Source organism: Bactrocera neohumeralis, chromosome 5 (assembly GCF_024586455.1).
Source record: "Bactrocera neohumeralis isolate Rockhampton chromosome 5, APGP_CSIRO_Bneo_wtdbg2-racon-allhic-juicebox.fasta_v2, whole genome shotgun sequence".
NCBI lineage: Eukaryota > Metazoa > Arthropoda > Insecta > Diptera > Tephritidae > Bactrocera > Bactrocera neohumeralis.
Window position 1 is genome coordinate 72,233,917 of NC_065922.1, and position 26,213 is coordinate 72,260,129.

At 32.5% G+C, this 26,213-nt stretch overlaps 1 protein-coding gene and 1 long non-coding RNA gene across 2 annotated transcripts in view; one reads left to right on the top strand and one right to left on the bottom strand.

The window, feature by feature from the left end:
• LOC126758198 (uncharacterized) overlaps positions 1 to 26,213 on the bottom strand; it is a 165,368-nt gene that overhangs the window by 53,495 nt on the left and 85,660 nt on the right. Inside the window, 2 exon segments of the mRNA XM_050472316.1 lie at positions 8,767 to 8,861; positions 17,638 to 17,815. Of these exon segments, the coding sequence (XP_050328273.1) occupies positions 8,767 to 8,861; positions 17,638 to 17,815 (273 nt within the window).
• LOC126758223 (uncharacterized) overlaps positions 1 to 26,213 on the top strand; it is a 196,122-nt gene that overhangs the window by 26,680 nt on the left and 143,229 nt on the right. The window lies entirely within an intron of this gene.

Consider the following 26,213-nt stretch of genomic DNA (forward strand, 5'->3'; position numbering starts at 1 on the left):
TTTTGTTTTTTTTTTCGTTCAGCGACTTTTTCAGTTTGTTGCAAACTTTTTCCATCAGCAAACTCAAATAAATTGTCACACACACATGCACACACATACACAAACAAAATTAGTTTTTATTGGCATGCATGCAATATACACATGCCGACACTTACATACATGTACATATGTACATATATCACCAAGAGCGATTCTGTTCACTCCTTTCCGTCTGTTTGCTTTTGTATTTATGTGCCGATGTCGCTGCCTTTGCTGCTGCTGATTGACTAAATAAATTTATTTGCTTTACCGCCCGTGCCTCAACGTCACTTCAAGGCAAGCAAACACCAACAATAACAACAAACATACATATATGCCGAAAAATTGACTAAAAACGTAGTTTGCAAACAGCCAGCGCTGTGGGATTGCTCATACGCCCTGCTGTGCCATTGACGACCAGTCTGCACTTTGTTATGGCTGCTTGCCTTTGCTGAACGGTGCGCGACTAATTTTTTTGCGCGCCTAAATTTTAATTTACAGCTTTCGACAAATATTTTCAACTGCCTTTGCTGATTGTGTGTGTGTAGGTGTGTTTGTGAAGTTGCAGTACAAGCGCAAGACAGCGCGGGTGAATGAGACGCGGCGCTTTCTGTGTGGGACAGCACGTTTGTATGTGTTAGTTAGCACTCACGGCTTGATTGTGTGCGCATTTTTCCATTTCTTTTGGTTTGTATTTGCCAACTGCCTTCATGTATGCGCGCTTTAATTGCCCTCTTCGTGGATTACAGCGCGCTTCCGTTTATTTCCGCTTCGTCTATGCGCGCTGTCGCTACCTTCGCTGGCGTTTTATCATGTAGACTTGGCAAAAGTTGAAGTGACGTGCAGCTATGTGCGGTCTATTGACCTGTAATCGATTAAGTAGCGAGAAAAGTAATTGTAGTTTTTCGGCGCACTTTGACAGCAGGCGCTTAATATCTTCGCTGGTGTCCTTTACTCTTTTTTATGCCAAAATCTCATTCTCTCATTTCTCAGTTAAATTTCTGCATTAAAGGATTTTATTTGCAGTTTATAAAAGTTTGATGCACTCTATCTTATTGGTGGATTTGCGAAGTGCACATTTTTCATCGCTTAAGCTTTGAAGTAGAAAAAGTGAGATAATCGTTCCGGCGCAGACAGCGGGATTTTTATATTAGATTTAATGCGATTAAATTTTTTTCGGAAATTTTGAACACTTTTTGTAGTTTTGCGTTTGCCAAATTGCAGAAAATTCCAAAGAGAAATCACCAATTAAAAAATAATAAACAACAAGAAAAACTTAACTTCGTTCGGCTGCAGCGAAGCAAACTTCACAGGTGTGTTTTGATTTGTATGAAAGCTATATGCTATAGTGGTTCGATCTGAAATATTTATTCATAGATTGTAGCTTTGTTTTAGGCAATATTCCATGGCAAATTTCATAAAATTATTTAGTAAAATAAAAAAGTTTCCCATACAAGGACTTGCTTTGGATTGGGCAATTTGTATGACAGCTATAAGCTACAGTGCTCCGATATGAACCATTTCTACGGAGAATATAACATTGCTTGAAACAATAATACATGGCAAATTTCGTTAAGATATCTTGTCAAATAAAAAAGTTTTCCTTACAAGGACTTGACTTGGATTGGGCAATTTGTATGATAGCTATAAGCTACAGTGCCCCGATATGAACAATTTATATGGAGATTATAACATTGCTTGAGGCAATAATATGTGCCAAATTTCGTGAAGATATCTCGTAAAACAAAAAAGTTTTCCATACAAAGACTTGCTTTCGAACGATCAGTTTGTATGACAGCTATAAGCTACAGTGTTCCGATATGAACAATTTCTACGGAGATTTTAACACTGCTTGAGACAATAATATGTGTCAAATTTCGTGATGATATCTTGTAAAATAAAAAAGTTTAAGCTCGTCTCACTGAGTCTCAGAACTTTCCTACTGGGTGTTAGAAACTTCATAGAAAAGTTATAATACGCTGTACAGAGTATAGAAATATGGACTGGCTTGCATATAATAATAATTTCTTTCAACTTTGGCTTCCAAAGTAGTTGAATCCTAACATGCTCCAGCCATAATCAGAAGAGAAATTAGCAATAAATCTCTAAAATTTGCTGAATATGTGCTGAAATACGGACTCTACAAAGCAGCATATATTATTTTCTGGCATTATAACAGTACCCGATTGCTTAAATCAAATTTGCTTTTCAAAAATGCAACTCTGTATGCCATATATTGCAACGGACTGCTATATATTCATATATGTATGTATGTAACGTCACCAACGCACACAATACGTAACAGCAGCTCAGTCAGGCTTGATATTTGCTGTTGCCAAAGCAATTCCTAGCACTCGACTGGTTTGGCATATGTATACATTTAGGCGCAACCGCAAGCAACATATGCATGCTTTTGCACCAATATAAGGCATGTGCTTGGATGTGAACAAGTCTATGTATATAGCATGGCAGTCATGCAGCATGCGTTGACAATTCTTGTTGCTGGCACATGCTTGTTTTCCTCACATACATACTTATACATATACTTGTATTGTTTTTGTTTTGTGTTTTTATTTTTAATCTTGCTTTTCGCCGTTACTTTCCGCACACACTACACTTCCTTGCTGCATAACTCTCCTTTCGGCCCTTTTTTCCAGCTGCCGTTTTCATTGTTGCTGGCATACTTTTAGGCGTTGGCGCGCAAGCAGTGCACTTAGCACACGTACGCGCCTGCCATTTGTGCATGTGTGCGTATTTGTGTACGGCGCCGGTGCGCTTTGTGCGAGGCGACAGCCAGTTGCGCGCTTCTATCTTGCTATGCTGACGTTTTGCCATTCTCCTTTGCATACTTTTGTTTTCGTCATTTTATTTTATTTCACTTTTTTTTTGTCTATTACTGCTGCCTAACCGCAGGCGTTATGCAGCGCTAGATTTTGTGCCTTCATACTGATCGTTAGTGTGAAAATGTGACACATATTTTGCAGCACATACCAGCGGCTGTGGCGGGCGTGCCTCCTCCTTATCCATGTGGATTTATGTGCCACGGAGCTTTAAAGCGCTTTAAATAGTGCGCGGCACTTTGGAATTACACAATTTCTTGTTCCTATATTGTTTTTACAAATTTTCGTAAGTCTTCACAAATTTAATGCCGCGCAACTATTAAATGCCGTTGACTCGTTGGCTCCACTCCGGCGTTTTGAAAAATTCAACCGTTAATAGCTTGCAATTAAGTCGCATTAATGATGTAAAGCTGGCAAATTGTGCGCTGCCTGCTTGGCTGTGCAGGCAGCTAATCAACCAGTCAGCTGTTGAGAGCTGCTCAGTTCCACTTCTAAAGTTCCGCTGCTCATTTCACGCTTCTTCTAAAGCGTCTTTGCTTTACAACTTTACTTTTCATTGTTATTAGCATGTCTTGCTCACCAAATTTTGTAATTAATTTGGCGTATAAGCTTTCCTCCTGGCAGTGTCATTACCTGTTTGCTTGCTTTTGGGGTTGTTCTTGTTGTTGCGCTCCTAAAAGTATGTTTAGCCTAATTAGCTTTCCGCTTTTGTTATAGTTCTTTGTCGGGCTTTTCCCAACTTTCATTTAAGCGCAAGAAAATTTACTTAGGAAAATTAGCCACTAGCTGCGCAAAATGATTTTACAAAATGTTCGTGGGGAAGCGTGTATAGTTTTAGCAACCAAATAAAGCAGCAAAAAGTATGCAAAAAAAGTGAAAAACGTGTGGCTAGTGGAAAGTGACTTGGTTTTTTTCAGCAATATATATTTATACAAAGAATAAGTAGTTAGCAATATATATTAATAGTTATGCGAAAAAATAAAAGCTCACTAAAAAGCTTTAAATTTGAAGTTAATACTACTCGTCTGCATTAGATATTCAGAAAGAATAATAATTTTTGGTTGTAGATTAAATAGTTATGCGAAAAACGCTCAAAAGCTCACTGAAAGCTTTAAATTTGAAGTTGATATTACTCGTCAGCATTAGATATTCGGAAAGAATAACTAATTCACTGAATATTTTTTGTTGTAGTTTTAATAGTTTTAATAATTTAATAGTAATTTAAAGCTCAAAAGCTCGCTAAAAGCTTCAAATTGAAACGAAAAAAGCTCAAGAGCTCGCTAAAAGTTCTAAATTTGTAGTTCACTTTAGGATCGTGCGATTGCAGCACTTCGAGATATTCCAAACTGCTTTAAGGTATTAATTCGCTCATTTTTATGGCCTCAATAGGTTATATTAAGTTTGCCACGAAATTTTTAACACCCAGTAGGAAACATCGAAGATGCAATAATACATATACATATATATGAATAAACAGCCTGACGTGCTGAGTCGGCTTAGCCATGTCTGTCTGTATTTTGTGTTATCGGTCTGAAATTTTGCATACATTCTTTTCTTCCCAAGGAAGATCCTCCCATATTGAACCAGTATAGCTTATAGCTGCCATACAAATTGATCGATCCAAACCCAGTTCTCGTATTCTTCTTTTTTATTTGATCAGATATCTTTACGAAACTTGGCTCAGACTATTTTCCAAAGCAACGGTATTATCTTTTAAGAAATTTTTCAGATCGGTTCACTATAGCGTATAGCTGTCATACAAACTGACCGATCCAACCTACATAAGTCCGTGTAAGGAAAACTTTTTGATTTGACAATATATAGTATCTTCACGAAACTTTATGCAAACCAAGAATAATTTATATTTTTGTAATATTTTGTTTTTTTTTTTTAGCCTTTTAATCAACTGCTTTTTTGTGCCTTAGTATTGCTTAATTCCTTCAGACGTCAGCTGTTCATATTTCTCTCCATCATCTTAATTTTCTCTTTTTTTTTATTTGTCTCTCGTACGCCTCGCAGCCAGCAGTTGCTGCTGATTGCGTTCTACATTTCGATTGCAATTACAGTTTTGGCATGTTCGGCGTGCCAGTTTCTTATATTTAATTTTTTCTCTTTGGATTTTTACAACTTATCGAGCGGCAGCTGTCAATAATGCTGCGAATTGGCAGCATATAATTTCCTGCGCTTATTTCATGGCGCGCTTAATTTTCACATTTAAGTTGAGCGCTTGCCACAAATACATATATACTACATACCTGGATATATATATGTATAGTATATGTGTATATTATTTTTCAGTTGCATACTTTTGGGCGCTGCACCTTACTTTGAATTTTTATATATACACATATATGTATATTTATGTGTGTGTGTCTTTTTCCAGTTGCATACTTTTGGGCGCTGCACCTTACTTTGGGTCATTGGCACAAGCAGCTCGAAAAACTATGCATATGCATATGAGAAAAATTTGTTTTTGTTGTTTTTTAATACGCTGCGCGTGTGTGCGCGTGGCTTTGTATGGCGTGCGCGTGAATTAAATATATGTATGCGCTTGTAACCAGTGGTTACCTGTTATTGTGCACGCTCTTTCATTCTGTTTTTACTGCATATGTGTGGCTCACCCTCGCTTCATACCAAATCCCACGCAAAAAAAAAAAAAAATAAAAAGTCACATTTACTGTTTTCCATTTACAGCGCCGTGTAAAGCATCAAAGCGTTAGTCGGGACGCGCCTGCTTTCACGTGAATCTGCTACTTTCTCTGCAGCTTTTATGCTATTTTAATAGCCAGCGCTTGCAAAAGCAGCAAAGTAGCGAAACAGCAAGCAGACACGCACACACATGTAGAATGCGCGCAAAAGTGAAATAGAAGCGCACAAAGCAACTGCAGTGCTTTGGTTGGCACTATTCTTTAGCGCGCGCACACACACGCAAACATACAAATCCATGTGTGTTAGCTATCATTAAGACCTCACAACTTCAGCAGACGCCCTGCGCGTCTCTCAGCTGCTGCTTAAACTAGTTCTTCACAGCGCTGAGCTTGCTTTCTGCAATTTAGTTTTGTGTTGTTGTTGCTGTTTTAGCAATAGCTTCTTTTAGCGCCTTACAACGCGCTGTGTTAATGCATTTTTTAATGCTCCACTCTACACTCCACCGCCCTTTATGGCACCACACGCCGCGCGCCGCACAGCTTCTTTTCGCTTTTAGAGTTTCAAACGCGTTTTTTTTTTTTCAATTACTTTCTTCTGCTCTATAGCTTTACACTGCAATCGCACTTAAAGCGCGCGTGTACATTTTTTCATTATTTTTTCTATGCTTTTTTGTGCGCCACATATGCCATTAGTGCGTTCAGCGTAGAGAAAGTGGTTTGACGTATGCGCTGTATGCGCAATGTATCCCGTTGCTCGTGACGTGTGATGGCTGGCAACGCCTCGGCAGCCACAGATCATGACAAGTTGGCGGTGTGCGCAGCGCGCGCGGCTAAAATCGCTGTTAGTTTAATGCTTGTGCAACGGAAAGTGATCATTTCTCATGGCTTTCCGGCTGATTGTGTGCTGGGTTTGGGGTTCAGCACAAATCGCGGGTGAAAAGCGCGGTCAGAACAGGATATTACTGCTCTCACGCTCAGCGTAAATGAAGTTTTCACCTGAGATTAATGTATGTAAGCAACATTTAACTCATTTCAAATTACTTGAGTCTGTTAGATTCTTTGGTTTCTTTTATCAAATACATACATATGTGCCAAAGGAAATCTGATACTTCGGTAGTGAGGCTTAGAACCCCTCTCTGTTCCTAAAATTCTAATCTTTCAAACCTCTCTAGAGTCTTTAAATATCACTAAACACTTCTTTACATGCCGCTCTAAATTTCTTTTACATATAAGAAACTTTTCTTTGATGAAATCATCTCGAAATAACCAGTTCCTTGGAATATGCATCATATTACCTCCGAATGAGAATTGATAATTTCAAGGAACTGTGTCTGAACGAAACCAAATGTCAGAAAAAGCAATTTCTCAGTGTAAAATATATGTATGAGCCACTATTCAGGATTATCTGTGCTTAATTCCACATATGACATATACAATATATAGAAACTAGTACTACTTAGAATCTGATCTTTTGTTCTCAGAAGAAAAGTAGGCACCTCTTAAAACTTTAAGATATTTAGATTCTTACACTAAATTTGGTTCTGAAAAATATTTTGACTTCCCGAATGCAACAGTTTAGATCCAACATTAGAAATGGGGTTTAGTAGTGTTCTAAAAGATTTGACAACATGAGCTCTTGTAACTAGAAGACGTTCGCTGTGATCAATATCTCAAATAGCTTAAAATTAATAACAACCTCTTAGCATCTCGATGCACCTTGTTTGAAGTAGTTTTGTGAATCACCCGAGAAAATATACTCATCAAAGAATTTGAAATATTTTCATCAAAACTAATTTATAATTTTTATTTATTTTTTCAATGTTTTTTTTTTAAATTATTTTTTATACTTTCCAAAGCGCTAACATAAGTAAAAATTTTATTTTTAAATTGTTTTGTTTAATTTTGTAAATTGAATAGTAAGAAAAGCAAAATTTGCCTAAAATAAATATTTTACATTTTTTGCTAAGAAAATTAAAAAAAAAAAAAGTTGTTTTTAATTTTTTTTAATAAATTTTTTTTTAATTTCTTTTATAATACGCATTTATGATTTAACTTCCTTGTTTAAAAAATACATATTTGTACATATGTATATTTTGCAAAAAAAATTTTTTTTTTTACCTTTTTGGTTTTTTTTACTAAAATTTTTTCTTCAAAACGACTTTATAAATTTAACAACAACAACTCCGTTCTAATTATTTATTAAATATGTAAACACGGCTTCATTTATAAGCTTGTTTTCTTGTGGTCGAAGAAAAGACAAGCACTTAGTAAAAATGTTACTCTTGCGCCATGGCTCAAATTTTATATGAAACAGTATACTGGGCAGGGCGACGTGCGCTTTGTTGGTAATGCAACTGGTATGCATACAGTTAAATAAATAAACATATGTATATATACATGCATATATAAGTATATGACCTCTCAACGATGTATGTACAACAGAGTGCGAATTTTATTTCATTTTTTATTTCACTCGAAAGGAGTTAAAGGAGAATTAATTATTCTGACAGAAACAAAAAATTGGGTGCACTCAATGATTCCAAAACTCGCACACGCATATACGCGTGAAAAATCCACACATGTGCGAGTTTAAGACAACGTGCTGTACGTCCTCTTAGTTGAAAGCGCCTATAAGTATGCTATAGTATATTGTATGAACCCAAAAGCCGTTAAGTGAGTTACAAGAAGAGTAAGGAGAGCATGGTAGAGCCAAATTTTAAACAGTAAGTGGTTGGAAATTTAATTTCCATACACAATGCGCCTAAAAGCGCACTACCATCTATACGAGTATATATATTTTTACATAAAAGCACAACACTAAAGCTTTACCCACACTATTTTACCCCTTTGACCCTTCTTGTGATGACCAATAAATAAGATTATGGTAGTCGTATGCCGCACACAACGCCACCTAGCGGCTATAAATTGTATTTTCTTAAGGCAATGAACGCCATTTGCATTACTTGCTTTACTCAAATACAAGCTGAACTCTATTTTCCAGCTTTTATGACATTTTTTATGCACACACATACAACTAAACGTATACATTTTCTTATCCTACATCTGTGTTACGACATTTTCTTTACTCTTACCCTTTGTGGTCACAAAGTAAATTGGGTTAATATGAAATTACGTATTAAATGACAAAATTACTGTCGCATCAGATGACTGTAGTTTGTTGGGATCAGCTGCCAGCAGCAGTGCGGTTTTCGCGAATATTTTCATGTCTTACATGTCAATATACTTATCTATCGACTTACCTGTCTTTTTAAATTGAGCACGAGTCCTTCGACTTGTTTGCCGGAACTGAAAGCCTGCAGCAGGCCATTGTGGAAATCATCGTTGCCGTAGAGACCTGTCGAGGAAGAAGTGGAGAAAGAGAAAAAACATTAAAAAATGAGTTGACACCAAATTGCATTAGATCCATAGTTGGCAATAAAAGAGAGTGCATGAATTTGTAAAAATACCGCAAAATAGCATACTTTTAGGCGCTATTATGTGAATTGAGTTGATTAGACAATTCAAGGCATAGCTTTGGCAGTGCCACATTAAATTGAGTATTGCGGAAAAGTGGCTTAGATTGCTTAAAGCAGATTATTCGTTGCATAATTTTAGGATCCAATGAGATTTAATGTGATATTTAAAAGCTTGTAGGTACGGCACTGAATATTTTCAAGAACAGTTGATATAGCGTTTCATATTAGTAATATTTAATCGTTTTTTATTTCTTGAACGCCTGAAACTACTGCATATATGAACATATGCTGCCACGAAACCTATGATACGGTGGAAAACTTAAGTGTAAAGTTTTCCTTTGATTAAGAGGCTACGAGTTTCTCATACTAACAAAAAGACGAAATACAATGCAATGCAGAAGCAGCGAATAATACAGTTGTTGCTTAAAAAAAGCGCTATATAGCATACTTTTAGGCAAACTAAAGTGAAATGTTTTCAGCTAAGTAGTTTTCAGTTATTTTTTTTTAAATTGATTTACTCAAAAATCTATCATATCGATATTCGCAAATTTCGTTGCATACTTTAAGGCGAACAAACTTCTGAAATATGAGTTCTAAAGGCAGTTAAAGCATTTTGTTATATGAATTTCTCTGCATTGTACTTTATTAGATTCTATATATCCGTTTATTTTCATATGCTTATAAGAGCATCCAACAGTATGCAATATTTATCCATTGTAACCTCCAAAAATTCACTTTAAGATACAATTTTAAAGTCTTTCCCCTAATTTGCATCAACATTAAAGAATTCTAAAATTTCAAGCTACGATTTGGGTTATTTAAGCCTTCCTAAGTATGCCCCAAAATGTATGCAACGTATATACTGGCAAAAATTCATATTATTGCATATATGCATTACTACATAATTGACACTTAAACAAATGCAGTTTGCGCATAATTTGCTGAGTGCTTTCAGCAAATACACAGCTTTTCAGTTGCATATCTAGGCTTACCTCAGCGTTACACTTGCATAGTTTCAGGCATGCCGGTGTGTTAACCAAAAATTCACATATGTTCATAAATGAGCCAACAAACTGCAGCGCACCCCTTGCTGCATGCAAAATGTAGGTCAAGTAATATGCGTATGCAATATCAGCACGCATTTATCACAAATATGCATGAAGCGAAATCTGCTTTTAGGTGTAAAACAAATATTTATGTGGGGCTAGTAAGGCGCAGATGCATTAGATAGACGCTGATTTATAACTTTAAACTATTTGCTGAACTAGTAACTCACTAATGGTAGTTGCTGCTGTATGGTTTTACTTTAAGCGCCTCTTGTATGCCTAAAAGTATGCTTAAAGCATGAATATATGCATAACTTCTAACTGCGGCAGTCAGCAAATGCAATTTTCACTTAAGTGTAACGAGTATTTTACAGCATTTACATTGGCTTCAACATTCTTCATTCGCTTTTCGACTTCAGCTGAAAACTTTAGTATATTTTTTATGGCTTTATGAAGTTCGTAATTTCTATACACTTAGTTTTAATTATCAATAAAATTTCAAGTGAATTTCAAAGAACAACGAGTATATACAGTGAAGCTAACAAAGTTTTGCAACATAACTTTTCAGAGCATTCTGTACATAGAGTACGTATAGTATATGTGAGAACGTATGCCGCCTGCAGATATGCTGCATAATGCAATTCATGAGAAAATACAATGGCATAACGACTCCTACGTACTCATAACAAGCATTTAATAAATATATTTCTCTATGTGTGTGTAAAATGCTGTACAATGTTTTTAATGCATGCAGTGGGTGGTTAGCATACATTTGTGCGCGCCAACATCTACATTTACCATATAGTTTTCTGTAAACTTATACAGAAATTTCATTTCCATGTGTTAGTGCATGAAATATGCAATAGTATAATGTGCGCGTCCGAGATTGTGCCTGGCAGATGCACACACACTGGCGCGTGCATGTTTACGTCAAATTTATGTTGCATATTTTTATGCGCAGCAGCGCTTGTGTACGAGTATAACCATATTTTAACTTAAAAATATTATAAATCATAACTTTTAGACACGAGTAGTTGTTAGTTTATGGGTGTCAAACGAGTTGATTGCGTTTCAAGCGCAGCCCCTTAAAATATGCAAATATATTTTGCAAGTATAAATACCGTATGTATAAAAGTATGCAGTTGCATGTGCGCGCAACGTATTGTTGCGAGTGTTGTGCAAAATTTAATGGCAAACATTTAGAGTTTTCATTAAATATTAGTTGACGTAACAGTTTCGAGACGATGGGAGAGCCCGATTCAATATATGCGATTTGTGGCATATAGTAATGCGTTTAAGGAATATATAACTAGTTCTGAGGCGGTTAAAAAGGCTTTCATTGTGTTTTGAAGTATATTCAAAGGAATGGCCTAAAAGTATGCAACAGTTTACTTATAACTTCTTCTTATCGTAGATTAAATTATTAAGTTCTGAAGTCTACCAAACATCATTTATAAGATTTGTAGAAAGGCTTACCAAGTGTTTTGAAATACTGTCAAAATAATAGCCTAAAAGTATGCAAAAGTTTTCATATAACTTAATAAATCGTAGATTAAATTAATTTTGCTAAAATAATTGAAGAGCCTCATTTTAACAGCATGAAAATAAGTATTATTTAAAAAAATTAAAAACTCCTAAAAGTAGTCTACGATTTCCTCAAATTCCAAAAAAATCCAATTGAAACCAGGAATCACTTACTGCTTCAATTCATTAATTTTTTGTATTTTTCTTACGCGCGCATTAGAATAATTTAAAAACAATAGCCCAAAAGTATGCAACACTTTAGAACCTAACTAATCTTAATTTGGGATAAAAGTTGGCAGTTGGCATGTCATAAATTACTAGATTATTTTTCTAAAATAATATCTCAATACTGGAGTATATAAAAATGGCATATCCTAAAAGTATGCAACGTTTTCTTTGTAAACTAAAAAATCTTCTACGAAACTACGATTTTTTTAATTTCTTGAAACAGACATTACTAGTATACTTTTTATAATAATTTTTTCCTAAAATAATTTTGCATTATATAAAATATGTCAGATCTCCTAAAATTATGCAATGCTTTCGTTTTAGTCTAAAAACTACAAACTATTAACTCCTGAAAACAGGGGTTGCTAGTATTTTTAGCTACATAAAATTTTTTTTAATAAATTAAAAATTATTATTTTAAACATTTGACAATATAGCGCCTAAAAGTATGCACAGAAGCTTTAATATTTCTTAATTTACGTCATAAAAAGCAAAGTTTGACCAATAAATACCTCGATTCTACCAATAATTAATTAAAATATATTTTTCTAAGCTAAACTTTTCTTAATAAATAAATTAAAAATTATTATTTTAAACATTTGACAATATAGCGCCTAAAAGTATGCACAGAAAGCTTTAATATTTCTTAATTTACGTCATAAAAAGCAAAATTTGGCCAATAAATACCTCGATTCTACCAATAATTATTAATAGCTTATTTTTTAAATTAAAGGTCGACGTTGAATCCCCTTAGGTATGCACCAAATTGTTTAAAATAACCTCTGCTTGTAAAAAGTTTGGTTTACTCTCTTATCAATATGAAAAATTGGCAGAGATATTTGGACATAAGGAAAAATTAAATCAAAAACATTAGAAAAAAAAGCACAAATAGTCTCCACACAATTCTTGTTCTTGAAAGCACTGTTCTATAGTGCCCTGTCATCCGAAATAAACTACTCAAAGCTATACCCTAGTATTTTTATTTAATTTTACTTTCTCTCTTTCATTTTTGACTTGTCAACTGTCACAATTAATTTCAGCAGTTCTTCCCCACTTATTTACCGGAAAAGCCTCATGAGGCATGCTGTTCATTTACAGCACAGCTGGAATAGTTTATTGTAAGTCAAGAAAAGCGAGCAAAAATAGTCGAACCAACCACAAGCAGGTTAATGAAGTAACCGAGTTGGGATTGCGTAAAGGCTTCCTTGGTGTTCACAAAAAATGAAGAAAACACAGAAGTAAAAATAAATAAATACACAAGTACCTATATATACATTCATACGAGTACTCTAAAAACGAGAAATACTCGAAGACCAAGATATAACTAGCATGTCATATCTATGGTATCTTGATAGCGTAGTCCATTACATACATACGTATGTATATATGTGCGTAGGTATGTGTTTAACTCCTTGGTTTAGCAACAGTAATCCTTGCACACTCACACATATTCCTTTAACGAGACTTCAGCAAATGTACCAGCCGCAGCCGACATAAGTTTATACGAAAAACAACAATAATAACAAACAGCAGCTGCCACCGCTTCTGCTGCTAGTGTTGTTTGACAAGCACAATAAAAGCTTTTAATTAATTTACACTCAAAAGTGAGTTGAGCGACAGATCAGTAGATGTGATAAGAGGAGCGTGGGGAGAGTAGGCGTTAAAGCTCTTCTATCTACAAGTGTCTATATGTTAGTGAAGTTTTGATGAGTACTATTCAGTTGCTTTTATTCTATATAAATAATATGACAGAAAAAAAAAATTTAAATAAATTTAAAAAGCTAAACAAATATTCCAAAATAATATTAATTATATTTAATTTTTTTTTTTTTATTTTATTAAAATCAATTTTAGATATTTTTTTAGCTTTAATAGCTAAATAAATGTTTCTAGTATTTTGCTTTAATATTTTTCCTATGTTTTTAAAGTAAAATTTTCACAATTTTTTTTTGAAATATTACTAAAATTAATCTAAATTTTTTTGTAATATTTCTTTACTTTTTTAAATTTAAATATTTTGGTATTTTTTTAATTTATTGTTTTATAATTTTTATTAAATTTCCTTTGTTTAGGTATAATTGTTTCTTGAAGTTTATTATGGCAAAATTTAAAATTTTTTTATTTAAAATTTTTTTGTTAAAACCACAAATTGTCCTAAATCTTTAATTTGTTAAAATATTACGCTTTATATACATATTTTTTTTAAATTATTAATTTAATTTTTTATATATACATATATATATTTCTTTTTAAATTAATTACCTTATAAAAAATTTATACATTTACATTTTTTAGTATTAAATGTAGTTTTTTTTGATTTTTTTTTTTAATTTTTAGTCCAAAAAAAAAAATTTCTCGCTTGAACTTAAGTTGCTGTTTTTTAAATAAATTTCTAAAATTTTCTTTAGTAAAATATTTTTTTTAGTTTAAATAAAAGGTTTTCTTTAAATAAATTAAATTTAAATTGATTTTGCGTTTGATATTTTGTAAATTTTTTAATTTATCTCGTTAAATATTAAATTTATTTATTGTTATTTAATTATGTATTTAATTTTATTTTTAGTTTTAAGTTCAAATTTAAAAAAATGGGTTTCTTATTGTTTCTTATAAATACCGAAATTTCTCTTTTTTCCTTTTTTTTTGATATAACTTTACATCTTTTTTGATTTTAAACTGATACTGTTTTCATTAAAATAAATGTTTAAATTTGTTTATATATTTTATTTTTAATGTTAAGCTTTTGATTTTATTTTATAATCTTTTAATTAAAATTTTTTTTGTAGTTATTTCTATATTTTAATTTTTTAATATTTAAATTTTTTTTTTAATTTTTAAATTTATTTTAAACTAAAAATTATTTTTACTATAATAATTTACTTTATTTTAATTTTTTTGTTAATTTTTTTATATATATTTTTTTTTTATTTTTTAATATTTACTTTTTTGTTTTAATTTTTCAATATTTTTTTTTTTAAATTTTTAATATTTTTTTTTTTTAGATTTTTTTAAACTAAAGCCTAGTGTTTTTTTGTTTAAGCAATATTGGATTTGAGTTTTTTAGTTGAATTCAAAATAATTTTTACTCAAATAATTTACTATAAACTAATTTTTAAAATTTTTATTATTAAATTTAATTATTGCTTATTCATTTTTGTTATACATCTTACATTTTGTGCTAAATAAAATTTTTGTGTAGTTTTTTTTAATATATTTTAATTGTGAAATTTTTTAAGAATTTTGAAAAATATTTTTTTATTTTTTCTATTTTAACTTAAATTATTGTTTATTTAATTATAATTTTTTTAGTATTATTTTTTTAATATAAATTTTTATCCAATAGAGTGTGCAATTTTTTAGATAAATTTTATTTTATTATTTTTATTTTAAATCTTTAGTTTTTTCAAAAGAAAGACTTTTCTTCGACTTTATATATTATTTTAATTATTAAAAAAAAATATTCAGTTTTGCATTTATATATTTTTAATGTGTTTATATTCCAAATTTTTTTAATTTCTTTTTTTATTTTTATTTTTTTTTTATTTTTTTTTATTTTTATTTTATTTTTTTTTTTTTTTTTTTTTAATTTTTTTTGTTTTATTTTTATTTTATATTTTTAACTTTTTTTTTAAATTGTTGTATTTTTAAAATTAAATTAATTGTTGCTTTAATATTTTTTTCTTCATATCATCTTGAGTATTCTTCAATTGAACACTAAATGCCGTTTGGATTGCAAATTCTACTACTTATTGTTGTTGTTGTCGCAATAATTGCACACCAATTATGCATGTCGGCGCAAGCAAATGTCAAAAGTTTAATTGTAAATAAAATGTCTGCTATTAATTATCGTCAATTAAATGCATTTGCTATGAGAAAAGTCTAAAGAAAGCCGCAAGAGTAATTATATAACAGCCTGGCAGCATTACTCACTTATGTACATACATATGTACGAATTGTAAGGGTTTGTCTACCGTTATGCCTGTGACTTAGGAAACTTAAAGTTTTTAGGATATAAAATAGTGATTGTTATTCCAACAACTTTTGGTAAGGAAGAAAATTAATTTAAAAAAATTATAAATGCGCCTAAATGTAGGCAATATTAAGGACATACGCTAAATTATTGAAATAACTTGACTTTTTGAAGATATGTATTTGTTGTTCCAATAACTTTTTGTTAGGACGGCATAGAGACGAATTTCAAAAACTGTAAATGCGCCTAAATGTAGGCAGTATTAACAACGCACGCTTAATTATTGAAATTATTTGATTTTTTGAAGATAAATATTTGTATAGCAATACTGTAAAGTTTAATACCAAATATTCATCTTAATAAAAATAAATTTATTGAAGCGCCCAAGAGTATGCAATGTTTCTGCGCCAACTTAAAGCACACAAATTCAGTGTAGAGTTATTAATCTTACAAAAACGACAATAACAACAGTAAATCTTATCAACGCAGCAGCACTAGTTAGCTGTGCGCTCTGAAGTATGCTACAAAAACTCCTATTTTCATTTATCTGATAAAAATGCATGAGAAAACACAGAAAAATAATGACTTCGCACACACACATGCATAAGATGTGGGAGTGGCGATAAAATTGTCAAACTACGAAGCGCAAAAAAACGAATCTGAGCTAAATACTTGAAGCGAGAAAGTAAAAGGTGAAAGAGAAGCGTAGAAAAAGGTAGTAAAGAAAAGCAAAACGCGGCAAATACAACAACTAACAATGACAGCAAAACAGTCGTTAACCTCCATACTAAGTGCACGGGAGGCTGGTCTTACTTTGTGTGGATTTATGTGCGTTTTTGTTTTTTATTTTAACTTTTTTCTGGAGCGCTGAATTGTAGGATTTGTTGTTGCGCAGAGCTAACGCAGTTTTGTTTATGTCTAACCTGGTGACTCTACTATTTTTTGGTGGATATTTTTGTGCACTCCCTTTTATTTTTACCTTTTCAATTTATTTTTGAATTTTGTTTTTACTTTTTCCTGACTTTTTTTGCTTTCTTTTTGCGCTCGCATTCTTCTCAATTGTCTTTTCGGTCACATTCAGTTTATAGTTTTGTACACCAAATTGTTTTTATATCTTTATTTACAATGTTTTCGCTAAAATTGTTTTTGTTGTTGCTGCATTGTGCCATCCACCAAATATTTGCGCTGGCAATTATCCAATGAAAATCTTATCTTTTACATGGCATATTTTTTGTAGAGTGTATGTGGTAGAAGAAGGTATTCAAGTAAACGTGGGGAGAAATAATAAAATAGAAAAAGGTAAAAAAATAGTTTCCTTTCCTTTGAATGAAAGAAATATGAGCATTAATTGTAGATCCAGATATGGTAGTTTGGGCTTTGATATATTATGTTACAAAGCTGGATTTAAGTTATTAAATTTTTTAATTTTTTACGCTTTATTGTATGCTACGAGTTTAAGTTTCTCCTTATTGTATGCTAAGTTTTCAATTTCTATAAAATTTTTGTTTTAAACCGGTTGAGAATTTCAAATCGGAAAAATCGAAGGAACGAAATTTGTAATAAATGACATCGTACTTTCGTAAATGTTAAAAATTTGATTAGCTTTTTACTCGTAAATCATCTCCGGTACTAGTTACATATGAGCGCCCTCTACATGTCAATGTTGAAAGAAAATAGTCCTCCATTTAATACTTTTGACGCTTCGTAGAATATATTTGTAATTAATATAACAATTTTTGCACTGTTTTAATGGTGTTGAATATCAAATTATTTATTAAAAAGTTGCCGAACTGTAAGCTACTATTTTCACATAAGCTATACTGCTCTCTTTATTGATTATCCATATTTTATGTTAGTGTTCTTCGTTTTTTTATAATTTTTTTTACTCACCCAAACCAATTGCCGCACATGTCATCAACGTAATTACGACTAATGTGCAACTCTGGCAACGCTGTGCGCTCGGTTTGCGCGGCTTACGATCACAGCAACGCGTTAGCAGATATAATAGCAGACCGAAGAGCGATAATATGAGTAGGCCGGCGGGTATGGAGGCGAGTATGCCCAAACTCTGTAAAGAGAAAAGAAAAAAAAATTGATTTAATATTATATTGAGAGAGGAAATGTGAGAGATTTGAATATATATAATATATAAAATGATGTTAAGCTTAAAGCTAGTTGGGAGAGGAAAGGATTCAAACTTATAGTATTATCTTTTATACCGCTGAACCAGAGAAAATTGTGTAGGAAGAATGACCCAACAAGAGAAAATGGCAAAAATAAAGAAAGAAAGAACTGAAAGAGAGAGTAGATGCAGCTTCTTAAATCAGATTTTTACATTAGTCAATTTTCTAAATATTGATTCATCGAAAATTAGACATATTCTAAACCTTTGCCATCGCACTGCATGTTAGTTAATACAGAGAATAAGAGATAAGGAGAAGTAATGGTGGAAAGAGTGAGTAGCAGATTACTTACAACAGAAATTTTTCTTTAGTCTAGTTTCACACCCTTGATTTATACAAAAATAGCATGGTTGTAAACCCTCTAGGTTCTGACCATCGAACTGGAAATCAATTATAGTAAGAAAAAGTTAATAAATGAGAAAGAAAAATAATATCAGAAAGAAAGCGTAGCCTTAAGCATTGAAGTCTATGCCGGATAGAAGCTTCTTAAAACTAAAATTTTCAGTTAGTCAAGTTTCACAGCCTTAATTGGTAGAAAAATAGACACTGCTAAACCTACTTGGTTCTAGTGATCAAACTGGAAATTGGTTGCAGTAATGAACAGGAAAAAGTAAGGATTAAAAGAGAAATAATTATTAGAAAGAGATAGCAGCAATGACAGTTTGATGCTTCTTAAATACGAAATTTTTCTTTAGCCAAGTTTCACACCCTTGATTTATAGAAAAATTCAGTTCATGCAAACTCTCTAGGTGCTTGCGATCGAACTGGAAATTAATTAAAGTAATGAAATGAGGAAACTAAATATTAAAACAGAAATAATTATTAGAAAGAAAGAGCAGCATTGACAGACAGATTGACTCATCTTAAATACGAAATTTTTCTTTAGTCAAGTTTCGCACCCTTGATTTATAGAAAAATTGAGTTCTCGTAAACCATCTGGAATCTGAAAAATATTTGTGCAAAGAGAGGGTAGAACTGCCAGATTGAAGCTAAATCCGAAATTTTTCTTCAGCCAAAATTTGTAGCAATTTGTTTTTGGAGTTTTAATTTGATATATTTTGACTCAAAAAATATTTTCTCAAAGTTGAAATAAAAAATTCTGATAAAAATATTTCTTTTGCAACTTGATTATCTACTTGAAATACTTTTTCTGCAATTCCACCAAGAGCGGCTGCAAAAAGTCAAGTAACTGCTACCCTGAAGCGATTTCTCTACACAAAGTTATTGTTGTACATTTTTTCTTCTTCTTTTAATTACACTTTACTTCCGTTTCTGATCATTGCTACAATTCAACACGCTTTTCCACATCATTGATTGTTAGTCGCTTAGCGCGCGCATTCGTGTTGCTTTGCTCCTTTCGTGCATTATTGGCATGCCTGTCGTCGTTGTCGTTGCTTAAAAGGCGAAGCAGCAAAAGCGCGAATGCCAAGCAACTTTTTAATTAAACGCCGTTAAGCGGATTCAACTGCAAGTAGCGGAAATTTAATTAAAAACAAAAAATATTCCACTAACTTCCGATTTTTATTATATTTATGCTGCGCTTATTGCCACCCGACAGTTGAGTATTGCCTTTCTCTCTTTCATTTACTGAAGTGTGGCGTGTGGAGTGTTCCGTGCTGCGCAGTATTGGCGCGAAGTTGTTTATTTCCGTTTAGCGCGAGTAAGTCGTTAGTTACAACTTCGACGTTTTTCTGCATGGCGAGTTATAGCGCTCTGGGAAGAGTGGAAGCGTAAGCTCAAAAGAAAATATTTTTATTTATTTTCGTTGATGACATAAATAATTAGTTTTTTTTCTATGCAGTTATTTGCTCTTATCATTTTATTTAAAATCAGAAATGGAGAGTCGATTTGGCCATGTGTACTAACCGTTTTTATAATCGAGAACTGGTTCCTCGGATTTAACTCAAGTCCTTCTATGGAAAACTTTTTTATTTAAAAAAATATCTTTACGAAACTTGGCTCAGATTTTTTTTTCAAGGCAACAGTACAATCTCCGAAGAAATTTTTCCGATCGGACCACTATAGCGTATAGCTGTCATACAAACTGACTGATCCGACTCAAGTTCTCGTATGGAAAACTTTTGTATTTGACAAGATATATTCACGAAATTTGGCACAGATTGTTTTCTAAGGCAACGGTACAATCTGCGAAGAAATTTGTCCTGATCGCACCACTATAGCGTATAGCTACCATACAAACTGACCGATCCGACTCAAGTCCTCGTATGGAAAATTTTTGTATTTGACAAGATATATTCACGAAATTTGGCACAGATTGTTTTCTAAGGCAACGGTACCATCTCCGAAAAAATTTTTCTGATCGCACCACTATAGCATATAGCTGCCATACAAACTGACCGATATAACTCAAGTCCTTGTATGGAAAACTTTTTTATTTGAAAAAATATCTTTACGAAACTTGGCTCAGATTTTTTTTTCAAGGTAATGCTACAATCTCCGAAAAATTTGTTCAGATCGGACCACTATAGAGTGTAACTTGCAAATAAAGTTACCGATCAAAATCGAGTTCAAGACCCCTATGCCTACTCTATGCTATAAAATATACACTTATTAAGGGTAATATTCTTCTTCTTCTTCTTAATTAGCGTAGTCACCGCTTACGCGATTATAGCCGAGTTATAAGGGTAATATTGATTTTTTATTTTATTTTACCTTATTTTTTTAAATTAATTTAATTTATTTTTTTTTTTTAATTTTAATAAAAATGGTTTTTTTTTTTAATATATAAACTATGTTAATTAAAAATATTTTTTTTTTTATTATATTTGTTATTTTTTAAATTTTTTTTTAGTAAAAATTCTTAATGATGTCATAGTCCTGTATATATTGTATTTTTATTTTTCTATTTTTTTAATTTAGTTTTAATTTACTAATAGTTATATGACTTTGGTTAGTACTACACGCTTTTTCTGCTGTTTCATTTCGTGCTTTTCAACGGTTGCATACTTGTATAATCGACTACGCGTTGTCTCCATCTAGATAGGCTAGGTTACATACATAAATGCATCTTCAGCTGCTTCACAGTTATTTTATGACAAGCTAACGTCTGTTTGTGTAACTGCGAAAGTGCGAACGGAAGGAAATGTGGAACATAAAATTTATGCAATGCTTTGCTAAGCAATTTATTGGAAATTCAATGAGTGTTATCATGCCATAAAAATAGTGAGCAAAATATTTAACTATATTAAAGCCAGAAAATCCGTTAAAAAAATGTGAGCAAAAATTTATGTGGGAGAATTTAACAATTTACTCTGGTAGGTAAAAAATTATAAAAAAAAAATATTTAATAAAATTTTTTCAGGCAGGTATTTTCTTTGTCATAACGTTTAATCTCGTTAAAAGCTCATTCTCTCTCTGCACTTTTTGGCATTTAGTTTAAAAAATGTATGTAAAAATAAAAAAGAGCGCGTCATCAATCAAATTTTATTGCCTACTAACCGCAACGCCACAAAAACGGCCACTTGGTGATATACCATATATGTATAATATACACATACATATGTAGCTATATGCAACTCTACACTCCCACCACCCATAGTTTTATGGCCATATAGTTTTATCCTTTATAGTTTGGCACTTGCAAATTTATCCCTTACCCTTTATCCCTTTCGCACCGGACTTTGCGGTCAACGCACTGGCCTGCGCAACTCTGTATGTATGCATGTTAGTTTCAGCTTGTGCTGTGACAAAAAACTTTTCACCCACACATATAGACATATATTTGGAGGTGTTGTACGAGCGCCTTTAATGACCCAGTGGAATAAAAATACTGGATTTATTTTATGCTAACCACAAATGTTGGGGTTTCTGACAGTTTCTGTTGACCTTTTGTTGGCGTTGGAGCAGCGTTGGACATTGATATTATTGCAGAAATAATTTGCACGTAGAAAGGCAAGGGATTATTTAGTCATATGCTTGTTGAAGCTCTTTAAATTTAGCGTGTAAAATGAAAAGGATTTGGTGACAATTGGTTTGCCTGATTAATTGCTTATTTTCAAACTCATGCTGTGCATAAAAACGCTTTCTTATTATAGCGCATTTAGGTCAGTTTAGTTGCTGAGGTATTCTCATGCTTGGATGTCTTAAGTGAGAGGTCGAACCGCGCTTTAATATTTAGAATGCAAAGCGATTTTCTCAAAGAAAGTTGTCTACAAATTAAACGGTCGAAATGAAGTTCTTGTATAGAGAACTTTTTTATTTGATGAGATCTCTTAACGAAATTTGGCACGCATTATTTCCCAAGGCAACGGTACAAACTCTAAAGAAATTGTACAAATCGGACCACTATAACATATAGCTGCCATACAAACTGACCTATCAAAATTAAATTCTTGTATAGAAGACTTTTTCATTTGATGAGATATCTTCACGAAATTCTGTTTGGATTATTTTCCAAGACAATGTTAAAATCTCGGAATATATTGCTAAGATCGCACCACTATAACATATAGCTGCAATACAAACCGAACTATCAAAATCCAGTTCTTGTATAGCAAACTTTTTTATTTGAAAAGATATCTTCACGAAATTTGGCACGCATTATTTCCCAAGGCAACGGTACAAATTCTAAAGAAATTGTACAAAACGGACCATTGTATTATATAGCTGTCATATAAACCGACCTATCACAATCAAGTTCTTGTATAGAAAACTTTTTTATTTGATGAGATATCTTCAGGAAACTTGGTTCAGAATATTTTCCAAGTAAACGGAATAATGTTCTAAAAAATTTTCCAGATTGGACCACTATAGCGTATAGCTGTCATATAAACTGATCGATCCAAATCAGGTGTTTATATAGAAAACTTTTTTATTTGATGATATATCTTCACGAAATTTGACATGTATTATTGCCCAAGGCAATGGTACAATCTGTAAAGAAATTGTTCAAATCGGACCACTATAGCTTATAGCTGTCATACGAACTGACCGATCAAATTCAATTTTTTGTATGAAGATTTCTTGTTTTTTATTTTTGGCTTAACTTTTCTAAATTCTACCACATTTCAACCACAAAAATGCTGCCACCATTTTCTTGTTTAAATATTAATGACCGCACTCTAAGCTACTATTTTCCCGCTTTAGTTTTTTTATGTATGCATATACATAAATGTATGTACGCACACACACACGTAGCTCACATATTACACTGCACTGTGCATTGTTTTTGTTTGCTTTTTCCCGACAATTATCATTTGCGTTTATTTATAGTTGTTTTTGCGGTTTTGCGGTCGTGGTCAAATTGTTTTAAATCAATTTTATTAATTTATATGCATTTGCTTGTGGCACGAATGACCGCTTGCCCAACAACAAGCACACGCGCACTCATTTAAGTGCAGAGTTATATTTATATATATATGAATATGCCATATTGTACGCACACACACACACACACAGACAGCAACAATAATTTGATCCTTGTAAATTGCGCGCAATAATTTAATTTATGCCAAACAAACAATGGCACGGCAGCAACGCTGTCGCAACATCACACCTCACCCGCCAGTATCACTTTCACGTCATTATAAGCTTAACTACAGCTGCTCTCCCCGCACACTTTTACTCTATCGCTGTCACTGCTGCCTGTGTGCCGCATAATTTCCCCACCCCTCGGTCTTATCACACATATACCGTTAGTGCTCATTTAACATTAATCAGCTGGCTCTGTCACGTCGGCAGTGGGCTGGTCAATTTGTCGGTGTGTCGCTCGGTCTGCCATTTGGTTAGTCATTGGGTAATTTTTAATTAACCGCCAGCGAGTTTTCTACTATAATGGCAGCTTGTAAGGCAGAAAAAAGGAAATGAGACAAAAGTTGGGCGTTGGACATGGCTATAAGTCATTGTACATGGTTGTTGGTTGTAATAACTATCGCAATAACTGTTAAAAACGTTATAGCGACAAAGTTAACAGTAATAACTGTAAATTACGACGTGCATTTATAATTACTTTTATATAGGTTAGCCTCTTTTTGCATAAAGGGTGTTTCAGGCGTGTACAAATCGCTTAATGGTGGTACAATATAGCCGCTCAAGCAATTAAGAAATGTATGTTGTTGCCATATTGTCACTATATATTTTTACATTTTGTTTTCATTCATAGTTGATTTTTGTACTTTTTCAAGTTGGGAATTTTTTAGAAAAATATTAAAAAGCATAGTTGGAATAGAGTTGCCATATTGTTATATTTTTACATTTTTGTTTCGGCCATAAATTATTTTTGAGGTTTATTTAAGGTTAAAAGACTTTTGCTTAAGAAATTTTACAAGTATATATGTTATGTATATGTATATAATGTATAGGAAGTTGCCATATTATTATATTTTCATAATTAGTTTTTGGCCGTAGTAAAGTTGCCATATTGTTATATTTTCACACTTCATTATCGGTTATAAATGATTTTCAATATTAATTTTTAAGCTAGAAAATTTTAATTAAGTACTTTTACAAGACAATGAATAGAATTTTTGGAAGCTTTTTCTATACCGACTTCGATACCAGTTGCGCGTGTATTCAGATATTTTTCTTGTTTGATTTGCTCCTTATTTTGACGGTTCAAGCGGTAACAAATTAATACCACGATAGACTCAGCTTCATTATGCTAAGCCGGCATCGATTGAGAAGCTTAAATCGGATGTATGCTCCAATCTGGCATCACTTTCGAAACCTTCGATTCCCCCTATGTGAGTTTCTTAGGTTTTCAGGTTAGCCAAAGCTTCCTAGGATATTAGCTCCTTGTTTGTATGGAATTGTAGTAAACACTTTATATGATTTCAAAGACTTTTGCGAAACAAAAAAGCGTCAAAATGACTCCACAGAGATTTTTGTCCATAAAAACCTCAGTCTTTGGAATTGTTTTCGATATTCATTAGTTCTGATCTGACTGAGTTATATGTTACTATATTCTAATTTGAAACAAAAAATGCTAATATATTTTAAAACAACCAAAAAATGTGACACCCTGTATTTATTAACATTTGAAAACATCTAGAACTTATAATAGCTTAGTAATTGCTATTTAGCAAGAAAAATTTTGTTTTTTCGTAAATAAAAAAACATGACACCTGTGTCACCCTGCATTGTTTTTTGAATTGTTTCCGATAATCATTGGTTCTGATCTGACTGAATTACATGTCACTATATAATAATTTGAAACAAAAAAATAACATGTTACAACATCCTTCAAATGTGACACCCTGTATTTATTAACATTTAAAAACTTGTAAAAAGAACAATAGCTTATTAACCGTTATTTCCCAAGTATAGTTTTATTCTGTCGTAAATAAAAAAAAACTTAGCATATGGGTCACCCTGTATTGTTCGAAAATAGTTAAAAAAATTATTATGACTTTTAAGACATATTTATTCCACACTAGGAGTGCATTTTTAGTTTTTCTTTCGTACATAAAAAAACTGCGCACCTGTGTCGCCCTGCATTGTTTTCATATAGTTAAAAAAAATTAATGTGATTTTTTAAAAAAATATTTATGCCACCCTAGAGCGCATATTTAGTATAAGCAATAACAATTTAATGGCGCATAATTATATATTTTGCTCGAAAGCAATATATAATTTTCGAAACACCCTGTGTGAAAAGGCTTATATTTCCATTTAAACAATTAAACGCGCAATACAAAATCACTTTAAAGTGTCCGCTAACGATGCTTAATAAATTATGCCGAGTTTTTGTAGTTTCTGTTAAACATTACTTGCCTCGTCTCAGCGGCGTATTGGAACACTGAATGGAGAGGAGAAGGGCGCATAAAATTTATACACAAAATCATTGTACATTACATAAATATAAAACAACCCAAGATGGCTACCATGACCATTTACTATCCCACACAAGCATTTTATTTCAATTGAAGCTATAAACTCACTTTTGCAATTGCCATCAATTCGCACAACCTTAACCCGCATATGCCAATCAATCGTTTAGCGCTCAAATCGAAGCAATGAAGCATATGCGCCAATATTCAATACTCACCACTGCACCGGCACCGCCACTAGGCAAATCACAGCCGCTGCGCCGCAAACGCCGCCCCCTCGGCGATTTAAGCATGCATAAAATATATGGGTTATACGTTCGCTATGACGTATGAGCGAAATTTATGTGATAAATGTGCATAAAATGCAAAAGAAAATTGCAATAATAAAGCGTGACGCGGAACTCCTTACGATTGCCAGAGCTGTTGGCAGAAAATTGACGGCATAAGGATGTGACAGATACTTTTATGGATCTCAATTATTTATATGTGAGTTTGA